Source organism: Rhineura floridana, chromosome 6, assembly GCF_030035675.1.
Source record: "Rhineura floridana isolate rRhiFlo1 chromosome 6, rRhiFlo1.hap2, whole genome shotgun sequence".
NCBI lineage: Eukaryota > Metazoa > Chordata > Lepidosauria > Squamata > Rhineuridae > Rhineura > Rhineura floridana.
The window spans coordinates 7,711,935-7,724,235 of record NC_084485.1 but is presented as its reverse complement, the minus strand read 5'-3'; the positions used below and the strand labels follow the sequence as shown (position 1 = coordinate 7,724,235).

General features: G+C 45.9%; 1 protein-coding gene across 3 annotated transcripts in view; it reads right to left on the bottom strand.

Annotated features, from left to right (window-relative positions):
- Window positions 1-354: 354 nt before the first annotated feature.
- LOC133387018 (tyrosine-protein phosphatase non-receptor type substrate 1-like) overlaps window positions 355-12,301 on the bottom strand; it is a 31,956-nt gene continuing 20,009 nt past the window's right edge. For 2 of the 3 annotated variants that reach the window (XM_061630909.1, XM_061630907.1), the window contains exons 3-6: window positions 9,207-9,311; window positions 7,910-7,931; window positions 4,047-4,089; window positions 355-2,960 (exon numbers count right to left, since the gene is read on the bottom strand). In XM_061630909.1, coding sequence (XP_061486893.1) covers window positions 2,835-2,960; window positions 4,047-4,089; window positions 7,910-7,931; window positions 9,207-9,311 — 296 coding nt within the window. In that variant the 3' untranslated portion in view covers window positions 355-2,834. The remainder of the gene's footprint in view (window positions 2,961-4,046; window positions 4,090-7,909; window positions 7,932-9,206; window positions 9,312-12,301) is intronic. The other variant, XM_061630908.1, reaches the window with a different exon arrangement.

Below are 12,301 nucleotides of genomic sequence, written 5' to 3'. Positions count from 1 at the left end.
GTATATACTGCATATATTTTAAAACCCATCTTTAGTTGTCATTTTGGCACTGTTCTGTAAAGCTGTCTTTTTGTTGTTTCTATGTCAACTGCTTTGACACTCACTGTTATCTTTCCGGCGCCAGGTCAAGACTTTCCTCTTCTCCCAGGCATTTTAGCAGATGTTTTTAATTTTTTTTTTAATTTTTTTAATTGTGTTTTTAAATTGTTTTTTTGTGTTTTAAAATTTGTATATTTGTTTTTCTTGTTTTTAATTACTGTAAACCGCCCAGAGAGCTTCAGCTATGGGGCGGCATATAAATGTAATAAACAAACAAATAAATAAATTCATCAATAAATAAAACAAGATAACAAGTCTCTCTTGTGATACATGTATTTAAAATGTTGTTTTAATATTTTATGCAACCCACATAGTGATTCTGTGTATGAAGCAGTATACAAAGAATAATAAGCAATCTACATTTATTTATTTATTTATTTATTAAATTTATATACCGCCCGACTAGCAATAGCTCTCTGGGCGGTGAACATAAAACTACATCAGTTTGGAGGCCAGCATGCATACCCCCCCCAGCATCATTGTCTTGTTATTCTCGCATTAACTTTCTAAAACTCTGGTGTAAACCGGCTTAACGCTTTAACTGCAGATTCTATATGCGCTGCACTGAATCCTTTCTTGTTCTATATCACCAGGCTGTTTGGATTGCATACACAGTGGAGCTCAGTGGGATTTACTCTCAGGGTTACAAGATCCGTTCTTGCACAAATGCACGCATTAATACATGGTGCACAGGCCATAGCTCTGTGGTAGAGCATCTGCCTTGCATGCAGAAGGTTTATTCTCCAGCGTCTCCAGGTAGAGCTGGGAGGGTCCCCTATGATCCAGAGCTCGGAAAAGTTACTTTTTTGAACTACAACGCCCATCAGCCCAATCCAGTGGCCATGCTGGCTGGGGCTGATGGGAGTTGTAGTTCAAAAAAGTAACTTTTCCAAGCTCTGCGCCCTATCTGAAATCTTGTAGAACTAATGGCGGCTGGTGGCTCCATGTCAGTGGGGCAGTGGAATCCGCTCCAGGCATTAGTCTGACGCACCTTGGACAGCTTTTTGAAAGTTCGGGCTAAAACCCAGAGCAGATTCCACTGCCCCACTAACATGGAGCCAACGGCTGCCACTGTGTAGCGCCACTGTCAGTCAGTGTGGCTAAGGCAGCTGCCTGGGTGTTTGTGTGGTCCTGCCTTTTTGGCACGGATGGGGGTGAGCTGTGGAGTGGAGATGGCCTTTTGGGTTCCTTCCTTCCAATCCCTTTGCAAACTAAACGTGCTTCCTGGACCACCAGACATGCCCCTCCCTTGCCATCCGCTGCACTGAAGGCAACATGGTTCACAAACGAGTGGCTCCTGCCAGCTTTGAGTGTGATTTAAAGCTTCCAGGGGGAAAGGCAGCTTGCGAGACCATGTTGCGTGAGGACAGTTTTAATCAGGGGTGCAGTCACCCATGGTATCGGGGGTCTTAGAGCCTTTACTTTTTGGGGAGCAGGGTCCCTCTGTCTCCAGCATCCTATGAACCAATCCACATGAAAGGGGAATGTGCTCGCCACTGAAGAGTCTTCTAACATGCTTCCTTGTCCTTTCCTGCTGCTTGGAACCAATCAGAGTGAAAAGAGGTGAGTCAGCTACTGAGAAGACTCTTCTCAGCAGCTAACCCTCTCCCCTTTCATGCTTATTGGCTCCAAGGGTTGCCTGTTGTAGGAGAAGGCATTAACAAAGGTCTCATTCTTAAGCTAGCAGGAAAAAAAGCAGGGGGTGTGGCTGTGACTACCACGAAGGGACCCTGCCCTTCTGAATTTGCCACTACACTACTGGTTTTAATGCAATGAAGATGCAAGAGAGCCACTGCCCGGAGAGGAGACAGAGAAGGGGGAACCAGAGATTGCCTCCTCTGGACATTAGGGGTCGTCCTCAGGTTAAGAAAGCCTCTCACCATGGATGCCTGGGATTGCAAGGGTTCCCTGGAATAAGTCTGCAGAAAAGGGTCCCCCCCCCCAATTCAGGCAAGGTTGTCGATGGCTCAGAGCAATTGCCAGCTCAATCAGAGCAACTCGCCCGGGTCTGTCGTTTGCTCCTGTCCTGCCAGCTTGTTAGAAAAACAGCCGGGGAGGCTGTGTTGGTATTGATGCATTCCAACAAAAACCTATCTGGAAACGCATGAAAGATTCACAAGGGCGTTAAAGGGAGGTGGAGGAGGTGGAAGACTGCAGGAGAAGGTCAGATCATTGCTGCCAGCGCAGGGTGAAGTTCCACGCTGCTGCAAAAGCAAAAAGAATTCAACAGCGTCTTTGCTCTTCGCTTGCTGTTGGTGGCACCAGAGCCGCCTCTGCAATGATGCGTCACCCGATGTGCCTCAGCAGCTTCAGCAAATGCGCAGTCGCATCACTCAGCCCCTTAGAACCCCCCCCCATGGCATTGCTTGTCTCGTAATCAAATGAGGTAGCTCAGGATGGCTTGGCCTAGTTGAGCCTGTTTAATTTTAACACTTCGACTCCTTTTTTATATTAAAAATAATCAGCATGGCTGGTCTCCCTCTGCAAGCGTGGAAGGAACCATGCAATGCTGGTTGGCCTTCTCCAACAATAATAAATAGCCAGTGATTAGCCATTTTCCTAGGGCTACCTTGCCTCCTCCTTTCAAACTTCTTGCAAGAACAGCCAAATCCAATGACAAGCGTAAGCTCTGTCTGTCGTCAGAATTAACAAAGCAGGTACAGCATTCTCAAATTTGCATTGTAGACTCTGTTGGCAGCTTGCAGAGTTTTCATCTCTGTTAGTCATTGTTGAGTCTAGCCAGACTGTGTTACTTGGACAACGGCGTATTCAGAATGTTCCTCCGCCTTGCTTTGCTTGGGCCTTTGTGGACCCCTGGACTCCTGCAGGTCTGCATAGATAATCTCTTTATTGCCAGTGGTCTGAAACAAAAGATGTTTCATGATGTTAAAGCCAGGGCAGTGTAGTTCCGCAATTCTACAGCAGTGCAGAAAATGTGCAGAATGTAAAACTGAATGCAGACAGAATACAGCTTCCTGAGAGTTTCAGCTTCTTCTCTCTCTTTTTAAGGATCAAGTTTCTAGCCCTTATGATTGCAGAAATATACTTAAAAGTGATGGGGCCTGAAATCTTAGCATCCCAAGGGGGAGGGGCTGAACAAGATCTCTGGGAGAAGTACAGTGCTTTAGGTGAAGGTTAGCAGAACTATGGCAGAATAAATGTTTTAAAATCAGAGAAAATGTGGCTATGTATGCAAGTTGCAAAGCTGAACTTTTCTTATTGCAGACTTTCATTATTTCTGAACTGAGCCCACAGCCCCACTTAGACTAAGACTACATTCACATGGACCTGTTGCAGCATGGGAGCAATCCCACACTGCCTCAGGGACATGCAAATAAAGGTTGCATAGTCATATGGGTCTCTCTGACTTGGCTGCCTGGCTGGGAGAGAACAGACGCCTAAACAGATAATCTGAGACGTTCATAAAGCCGCTTCAGTTCCCTCCAAGCAAGCGACATGTCTGCGGGGCCTCTAAGACTTCTTCAAACATGTGATGAGCCTCTATGCAGTTTGTTAGCTGAAGGTGTTTGCTTAATGATCTGTGATAACTGGAGGCTGCTCAAGGCCACTGGGAAGTGTGGCATATACCCCCACCTGCTCAAGAAAACAGGCTGGCAGTTTGAACCTACCCAAACAAGAGCAGTCGACAAACGTTTTGAGCTTTTTGCAGCTCCTGGAGCCTGGCAAGAATCCCCAAGGGCATTCAGTTTCCTTTTGGATGCACTGGTGCTTCTTCAAACACAAACACACAACCTAGCACTGTCTGTTCCATCCTGCTCACCTTGCAAGTTTGCAAATAAGCTGATATTAATTACACAAACATGCCAATGATTTCAGTATTCTTTCCTCTCCCCACCCCAACAAACTGATCCTGCAGAAGGCTGCCCCTGTGATTTCCTGGTCTGTGTGGTGGCGGAGCTGACGTATAGCAATATCATTTTTCATACCTGAGGAGGAATGCTTACTTTTTCTGGACAGGGGACTTCAGGCCTACAGAGGGAAGAAGCACAGAGAAATAACTTTAGAAGTCCCTGGAGGGATATTTTGTTTGGCACCTGCAAGTTTTTACAATAATTTAGGCTTTGAGTGGCTGAGCTCTGTCTCCTTCTCCACTTCCCTCCAACACCGCATTCTATCCACACACACACCCCCCAAAATTCCAGCTTTTCTGCTTGGGAAGCCCAAAATTTGTGTCGCCAAAAGCAACGATAAAACATGCTTAGTTTTTCATTAACTTCTTTGTGCACTTTATGATGAACCAGGGATCCAAGTTTCTGGAGAAATCTGGATGGACAGTGAATCGTTGCAAGCTGATGGCCAAGCTTGTTCAGTCCAAGGGCCACATTCCCGCATCACAATCCCTCTGGGGGCTACATACCCACATAGCAGCAGTGGGAGGGGCCATAACAATGGGCATGCACACCCCGCACTTTCATGCACGCAGCGCACATATGCAGAACAGCACATACACATGCATAAGCAGACAGGCACAGAAGCTCACCCCATATTCATCAACTGATCCATAGTAGCCATGATGATGGCTGGGTTCTGCCTCTACTGTTGGATGCAATATGCTTCTGAATGCTAGTTGCTGGGAATCGCACGTGGGGGAGTGCTGTTGTGCTCAGGTCCTGCTCGTGGGCATCCCATAACAGGTATCTTTTTGGCTACTGTGAGAACAGGATGCTGCACTAGGTGGGCCACTGGTCTGATCAAGCAGCCAGGCTCTTCATATGTTTGCATATGTGGGTCTATGTGAAGAGCAGGGATGGTGCGATTTCCCTCCCCACCCAGCCCCATGCAAGGGATGGAAAGTTCTGTCCATTCCAGTTCTCTCCGTTTCTCCTTCTTCCAATCTTAAATTCAGTTCTCCACATTTCTGCAGCAATATGTGTTTCAGTTTTCATTGATCCTCATAAAAATTCTCCAGCATTTTAGTGCAAATTTCTCTAAATTTTAAGCTAATTTTGACTAATGTGCACATTTGTGCAAGTAATTTCTCATCATATAATGTATTTCTGTATGTTGCTTTCACTTCTGTATTCATTTTTATGCACTTTCCCCTAACATATGCATTTTTGTAAACATTGGTTGATGAACAGCATTGCAAAATTCGGATAAGTGTGAATTCTGAATTCTGCCGTGTTTTGGTTCTCCTCTTGTTTTGGAAAGTGCAAATTTGATAGATTCGGCTTGGCATGGGAACTGAATCAAATTTCTCCCCCATCCCTAATGGTGGGTGAAATGTACTGTATTTCTACTGAAATTATAATTATTAGTTTTAAATATGCATCTATACGTATGCATTTGGATACACAAATTGTATAGAAATCTGTGACTCTTGTGCCCTCTGTTTTGGCTATGCCTATTTCCCACAATCCCTCAGATGATGCTAAGTCAGTGGTGCAGAAGAATCCGCTCCAGGTTTTAGTCTGAGCACCTTGGACTAAAACCTGGAGTGGATTCCACTGCCCCACTGACATGGAGCCACCAGCCACCAGTGGTCAAGGGCACTGTGGGAAATGTAAAGGGTGGCCAGCCGATGAATTTCTTGCTCATCCCTACCCAGTGTTGCAGTGTTTCCTGCCACAGAGTCTGCTACTGCCGCTAGTAAAAATTGCACGGGAGCTGGAGAAAAATGGGTGCTGATGATTTGCCATCCCTATCCTAAATGCTGGAGTCCTTTGAGGACCCTGTGCCATCACCTATCTTCGCATCTACAGGAAACTTGCTTTCTAAGCTTAAACCAAAGATACTCTAGATCCCGGATTCTACATTTGCTGTCATGATCCATGTGGAACTCAGTGCACAGAGTGTGATACAAAAAATATGTGGCTGCTGTCTTCTACACTTAAAAGTGGTCTGGATTATAATCCACAGGTTTATATGAGGAAAATAATGAAGGCAAATGTTCTTAAAATCTGCATTATTAACAAAGCAGACATGATTATTCTTTGGTATTTTTATTGCGGCCCCTCAGTTAGGCACTGGTGCTAATATTTCTTAAGCCGTTAAGGCCTTTGCATTTTTTCAAAACATTTTCAAAACTTTTAATCTGTCTGGATTTTGTTGGCTGCTTGAAAATGAGAGAGGGAGGGAGAGAGCGAGAGCTTAATATGTGATACATTTGTCAATTCAGTTTCTTATTTCAGAAGTGCTTTAATGTGGAGCCTTACAACCAAACAGGCTAAACATTTAAATATCCAAATAATAAAATAATAATTCTTTTGTAATATATCCATTTTTTTACAGCATAGTACCAAATGCAAAGATCTTGGGCAAAGTCTCTGTGTAACCCACTGTCCTTTGGGGTTAGCATGATTTCCAGGGTTCAAAGGTGTGCGTGTGTGTAGAGATCTTAACCGGCCTGCATGGCTTCTTGCCTCCACCCACGAGTAACAAACAAGCTACCTGCCACATGGGCAGATCTGTGATCACATTTCATGTTGCTTATATTATTTTTATTTTAAAGCAGATGTGGGGCCTAGGGTCTGAATTTGATGGAGACAGTATTTTGGCAGGAGGAGGGGATTAATTTTTCCCTCATGCTATTTGTTGATTTAAAATCCCCCCCTTAAGCTGCTATTAGCCCAGCGGGGGGGGGGGGTACAGATATAAATTGTGCAGTTGTAGAAGTTGTTATATTGCTTTAGTTTACTGAGTTTTTGTCATCTTTTTCATTTTATCTTATTTTATTGTACACCGCTTCGGTAACTTTTGGGTTTGAAGGAGTTTATAAATCTGCAAATAAAATCTAATAGCCATTTTCAGGGTGGGTAGGTGGATGGGTATTCAGATAGAGCAAGTGGCACAGGAGCGAAGGGTTAGCCCGCCTTTCATCTAGTTGCAGTCAAAATCAGAAGCTTTTGTGGCTACTCTAAAGCAGAAATAAAAATATCAACCGATCCATCCAGCTGCCTCCTGTATCATGTACAGTTTGGCTTTAACAGAAGGGAAATAAATTATGCAATGAAGAAAAGTTGGTGCAAATTGCAGGATTCGTCAGCAGAGAATTTGGGCTCCCTCTGCTCAGGGCTATGGTTTTTTACACGTTGAGCACTAAATCTGGGATCCAAACAGACAGACTCAGACCTGCCTATTGGGATATTTGGTTTCCTCGTTCCTGAACCACAGAAACACTCTCCCCCACCCCCAGTGCCACATTACACCACACGCTGCTTTGTAAACTCCCCTCAGATTCAAAAGCAATTTGGCACATGACACTGAGGGCTGCTGCTTAAAACAAAACGTAGTGGAGGAATGGGGGAGAAATTTGTCCAGTTTGCATTTAAATGAGAACAGACCTAATGCCCATTTCCTGAAACAATAAGTGAATTGCAACACAGCCATATCCTTTTTAATTTGCACGTCTCCAGAATTGTGTGATGAATTTCTCCAATGAAAAGATTTGCACAAAAATGTATTGTTAATGAAAATAACTATATGTGGGGGATGATACGCAAAACGTGTGTGTTGTTAGGATAAATGTGCACAACGGTGCATGCAAATAAATGTGTGCGTGTGTGCTTTTTGAAGGGACAAAATAGTGAACTGAAGACTGGAAAAACAAGGAACTGAAACTGACAGTTTAGTCTGTCCCTAATATGAATATGGAGAGCTTGGAAAAGTTACTTTTTTGAACAGCACTATGCTGGCTGGGGCTGATGGGAGTTGTAGTTCAAAAAAGTAACTTTTCCAAGCTCTGCCATGCACACAGTTCTGCCACTGTTGGCCAAACCGCTGTGACTTAAATACACATCTCTTCAAACACTAGGAAACGTTAATGAAATGGTATGTAATTTATACAGACCTGGAGGTGCAGTGGTTTCTACCTAGATAAACACACAGGAGGAGAGAGGACCAGGTTGGTAAAGTGGCTTTCAAAATAGTAATGGTATCTAACTGATTACATTTACATCCCTCTATTCTTCCAAGGATCACAGGGTAGAAGATCTGGTCTTTCCCTTCCCAGATGCCATTTGACCCTGACAGGCACCTTGGGAGGTAGATTAGGCAGAAAAGATAGCAACTAGCCCAAGGTTGCCCAGTGAGGTTCATGGTTGAGCAAGGAGCTGAATCAGGGCACCTGAAGTCCAAGGGCCAAACTGAGCGTAACATCAGTCATGTGCTTAAAATAAGCATGCTGAACTCGGCCGCTTTTTATTTTTAAGAAAGAGCACTTGTGGGGCCCTGGTCTGGCTCGAGGCCCTGAACCAGTTTACTGCTAAAAATTGCCACTATATGGCTGCTACTCCCCCCCCCCTCCCCAAAGGGGTCACATTCAAGGAGGGAAAGCAGCCAGGATTTTCAGCAGAAAACCGAGAGAAGCAGGAGCGGTGGATAGGGCAGCTCAGCTTGGGTGGTCTTGCTCACCTGTCTTCACAGCGCTGAAAGTTGCTGCTGGTTCCTGAGAGATGGAGGGGGAGGAGCAAGGTGTGAGCTTGGTGTGGTGCTAGCATGGCAGCAGGCGCCTCAGATTGGCTCCGCTGCCACACCTGCACTGAGCTCCCTGTACCTTCCACTTGCAGGAACCGGCGATGACACTCACCTTTAGGAAGGCAGGTGAGTAAACGCCACTCTACCTTCGGTGCCCTGCTAATTGCAGCTGAACATGAGACCACAATCTGGATTTGAAGCACGTTTTGGGTCAGGGACATGCAAGTGCTCTCCAAAAGAAAAGCAACCAGGCCAACAAACGCTATACGTTGAAAGCACAAAAGAATCCTGGGGGCTGTGGTTTACCTTTCACAGAGCTACACATTCCCATCACCCTTAACAAGTTACAGTTCCCATGATCCTTTGGGGAAAGTCACGTGCTTTCAATGTGCATTGGATGTGCTTTGAATGGATGGTGTGGACCTGTCACATCATGCGGTTCATCCCTTACTCTGACCCAACAGAGGTAGACAAGGCTGAGTGAAAGCGACGGATCCAACATTTTGGTACCACGTTTTTGGGGAGGGGGTGAAAATAAATGCCCCCAAAGGTTGGATGCGAACTTGGGGGTCTCACCCATCTTAGTCCAGCTTTCAGACTACTCACTCTGATTTGAGGGAGGAGAGGTCAGTTGTCTCCAACCCTACGCTCCAAATTCCCTGTTCACCCACCTCTCTTCTTCTTTGTGTAGAAGTAAACGGCTACAAAGAGCAAGATGGCGAGGAGGAAACAGCCCACCCCGGCAGCCACTGGGATGACCATGTCGTCTTGGGAAGCTATAGAGGTTAGACAAACACAGCAGTGTAAGGCTGAGAACCGGCAAATGTTGGCATCAAAAACCCAACTCTCTTGGTGGGTCTGGGCCACAGGGAGAGGCAGAGTCCAGGACAAAAGCAATCTATTCCACCAAGGCAGGGGTGGTTAACCTATCCCAGGCCGAGGGCCGGATTGACCCATGGTCAACCATCCAAGGGCCGCATATCCAAGTGGGCACAGCCAAAGTGCAAGAGAGGGCACGGCCAATTCTTTTAACAAAGGGACACATTTTGGAGGGTCTTGGGGGGGTCACAAAATCCTTTTGCCATCCTTCTTGGCATCACAGGATCACAGCAGAGGACTCATGGGAGTGGTCAGTAAAATAAAATAAAATAAAATAAAATGGGGGGAAATCGGTATTGGGGGGAACCACAAAAAACTATTAGGAACTGCCTTATACTGAGTCAGACCATTGGTCCATCTAGGTCAGTACTGTCAACACTGACTGGCAGCGGCTCTCCAGGGTTTCAGACAGGGGACATTCCCAGCCCTACCTGGACTCTAGAGATTCTGGGGGTTGAACCTGGGACCTTCTGAATGCAAAGCAGATGCTCTGCCACTGAGCTATGGCCCTTCCCCAGATGTGGCTAGCCACACGTGATCTAGGATAGCCTCCTACCCTCTGCTGAAGCTGGCAGGGGGAGAGTGGCCTTGCTCCTTGTAACAGAGGAAGCTGCTTTAGACCAGGTCAGATTATTTGTCTGCCTGCCCAGGCATTCTCTCCTCTGCAGTAGTGTAGCGGCAAATTCAGAAGTGCAGGGTCCCTTTATGTTAGTCACAGCCATGCCCCCTTTATTTGCTGCTGGGTTGAGAATGAGATCCTTGTTAATTCCTTCTTCCACGACAACACATATATGCCTAGGAGCCAGTAAGTACGAAAGGGGAGAGTGTTAGCTGCTAAGGAGAGTCTTCTCAGTAGCTGACTCACCTCCTTTCTACTCCAATCAGCAGGAAAGGACAAGAAAGCATGCTAGAAGACTCTTCCCAGTGGCTAACATACTCCCCTTTCATACTGATTGTTGCATAGGATGCTGGAGACATAGGGGCCCTGCTCCCAAAAAAGTAAGGGATCTAAGACCCCGGATGACTACACCCCTGCTCTTCTGACTGGAAGTCCGTTTCCAGAGCAGCTTGGTTTTGTATCATGGAAGTGTCTCTCTCAGACACTGCATGAAGGAGTACTTTTATTTATTTATTTATTACATTTATATACTGCCCCATAGCTGAAGCTCTCTGGGCGGTTCACAGCAATTAAAAAAAATGGAAACAAACATACAAATTTTAAAGCACAAAAAACAATTTAGAAACACAATTAAAATATTTATAAAACTATTTAAAAACACCTGCTAAAATGCCTGGGAGAAGAGGAAAGTCTTGACCTGACGCCAGAAAGATAACGGGGTTGGCGCCAGGCGCACCTCATCAGGACAATCATTCCAGAATTTAGGGGCCATCACTGAGAAGGGCCTCTCCCTTGTTGTTCTCCCTTTTGTCTGCCTGTCCTGAATCTTCTAACATTCATTGGATGTCCCTGAGTTCTAGTGCTATGAGAGAGGGAGAAAAACAGTCCTCTGTCCACTTTCTCCATGCCATGTGTAATTTTATACACTTCTATAGTCACCTCATACTCACCTTTTCTGTAGACTACAAAGCCCCAAATGCTGCCACCTTTCCTCACAGGGGAGCGACAACATTTTCATCAACTTCTACTCGATTCTTGTTTCCTGGAGATGTCAGGGGACTAGGCCTGGGACGTTATGCATACACAGTGTTTGTTCTACCATGAAACTCTGCCCCCTCCTTGTTTTACAGGCAGCTGGCGTTCAAACAAGCAAAACTCAGCAGGCCATTTTTTTTCTGCTCCAGATTCAGCAAATCTGGCTGAAATCTCCATGGTGTATGGTGCAACCACTTGGGATTTCTAGCATGCAAATGGAGGCGTGGGGGGGGGGGAAAGAGACTTGGACCAGAAGCAGCATGCCAGGTGGAGTAGGGCTGCTATGCTGGCTTCCCGGCACGTGGGTTGCCATTACTTAGCGGGAGGGAGAGTGGGCAAGGCAAGAGGGTGGTTGCCACAGTAGAAATGGTGTAAAAGGAGCACCAGGTTGGCTCTGCCAGTGCGTGTGCACAGTACTAACCTTCCCACCACCTTGCCCCTCCACCTCCTCTTCCTGCCAGTGAAGAATAGCCACAAACCTACTGGAAAGCTTAGCGCAGTGACTCAGTACCAACCGGCTTGGACATGACATGGTAGAATGACGGAGACTGTCCAACTGGGGTCAGTTGGGTGTTTCCAGAGAACTTTAAAAGGCATCTGGCACATGGGCCAAGAGGCAGACTGATTGTGGGATCTTGTCTGGGAGTTCTTTTGTGGGGGGGGATGTCTTCCCTAAAAAGCAGTTCTCCCCAAATGGCTCACTCTGAACAGACAGGGCCGAAAAATGAAAGCTGTGTTAGCCTCTCTTATGCAAATTTCCTGAGGAACGAATCCCACTGTTGCAATTGCACTTGCTTCACAGTTAGCATGCTTTTAAGTTTTCAGCCTAAATGAGAAGGCAAGCCAAAGCTTTCCAGAGCACAGGGGGAAATTAAATGAACTAAAATTACGAATGAAAAATCACCCACAACACAAGTGGCTTACCCAGATGCAGCAGCAGCTCTGTAACAGGCTGGGAGCCGGGTGGGTACTAGTCCCCCAGCCTGTTATAGTACCACCAAGCCAATCCAGAAGCAGGAGCAACTGCTGAAGTCACCAAAGTGGTGCCCATGGGCACCAGTGTGCCAGTACCTTCTATGGCGCCTGTGAAAGATTGCAGCAAATATCTTCTCAAAAATCCACAACACATGGGAGATGGTTCAGTTTCTGTTTGCACTGGCTCAGCCTCTTCTATGCTGACCATATTTCCTTCAGCATGTCCACATTTCATTGGATGCCAAGATGGAATGCCCA